At 39.9% G+C, this 1,057-nt stretch overlaps 1 protein-coding gene across 1 annotated transcript in view; it reads right to left on the bottom strand.

Moving 5' to 3' along the window:
• The window catches only part of LOC107559746 (transient receptor potential cation channel subfamily V member 3-like), a 20,055-nt gene that overhangs the window by 7,480 nt on the left and 11,518 nt on the right, over positions 1 to 1,057 (bottom strand). The window contains 2 exon segments of the mRNA XM_016243684.1: positions 377 to 574; positions 652 to 759. Of these exon segments, the coding sequence (XP_016099170.1) occupies positions 377 to 574; positions 652 to 759 (306 nt within the window).

Below are 1,057 nucleotides of genomic sequence, written 5' to 3'. Positions count from 1 at the left end.
GAAATCGCATCATATGACCCCTTTAACATTTTATTTATCTTTTATCTTTTTATTTATTCTTTCATTAGTTTTTTTCCCATTTAATATTTTATTTCAGCTTTATTTAAATACATTTTTAATACATTTAGGTTTCGTTAACAATAACAGCACTGCTTTGGTCTCTCAGGAAATCTGAGCACAGTTTGAGACACTATTAAGATCTGAAACTCTAGAAGAGACACATGTGAGATTTCAAGGGTCTTTTTCTCAAGAAACAACTGAGAAACATGAGAACAACACAAGCATCCATTTCGACCATTTAATCTCATTGCTGTCTGTGAGAAACAACTGAGATATTTATGTGTGATTTTTATTTGCATGGCAGGTTTCTTCTCACCATGTCCGTGTGGTTGATCTCCGCTCCCTGTCCCAGCAGGACTCTCACCATGGCCACGTGTCCGTGTGTGGCGGCCAGATGCAGACAGGTACATCCACGTTTGTCGATCAGGTGCAGCAGAGATCCAGAGCGGCTGAGCAGCAGCCCGACCACAGCCGTGTGTCCGCTCTGAGCCGCCAGGTGCAGAGGACTGGAGCCCTGAAACACATGACTGACCGTCAGTACCGCACTCAAACGTCACGCTTCAGACCGCAGCAGTGCTTCTGATCTCTTGCCTGAATGTTTGTCTCAGCATCGGCCTGAACACCAGGAGAATTCAGCAACAAGCGAACCATGTTCTCATGACCGGACTGAGCCGCCAGGTGCAGAGGAGTGTAACCTGACTGAACACACACACAAACAATAATAAATCATGCACTGATGATTCATAATCACTAATATGTACATTGTGGCTTTTGTTTCAGTAAAATCTAAATTACCTTAAGATATCAAGACTTACATTGAGAGAATATATCTTGAATATCCTTTGCACAGCAAAGGTGGAAGAAGTTTCAAATACAGAATGAAAAAGTGCATTTATGCACTGTATGGAGGTGACATAAATGCATTTACTGTACACAGGAAATAATATTATGAAATTAATGTTTTCATATTTTAAATATAAAAGTATAAATATATTAT

The sequence above is a fragment of the Sinocyclocheilus grahami genome, unplaced genomic scaffold, assembly GCF_001515645.1.
Source record: "Sinocyclocheilus grahami isolate Dianchi unplaced genomic scaffold, SAMN03320097.WGS_v1.1 scaffold697.1, whole genome shotgun sequence".
Lineage (NCBI taxonomy): Eukaryota > Metazoa > Chordata > Actinopteri > Cypriniformes > Cyprinidae > Sinocyclocheilus > Sinocyclocheilus grahami.
The sequence above is the reverse complement of the archived record's forward strand: the minus strand, read 5'-3'. Positions and strand labels throughout refer to the sequence as shown.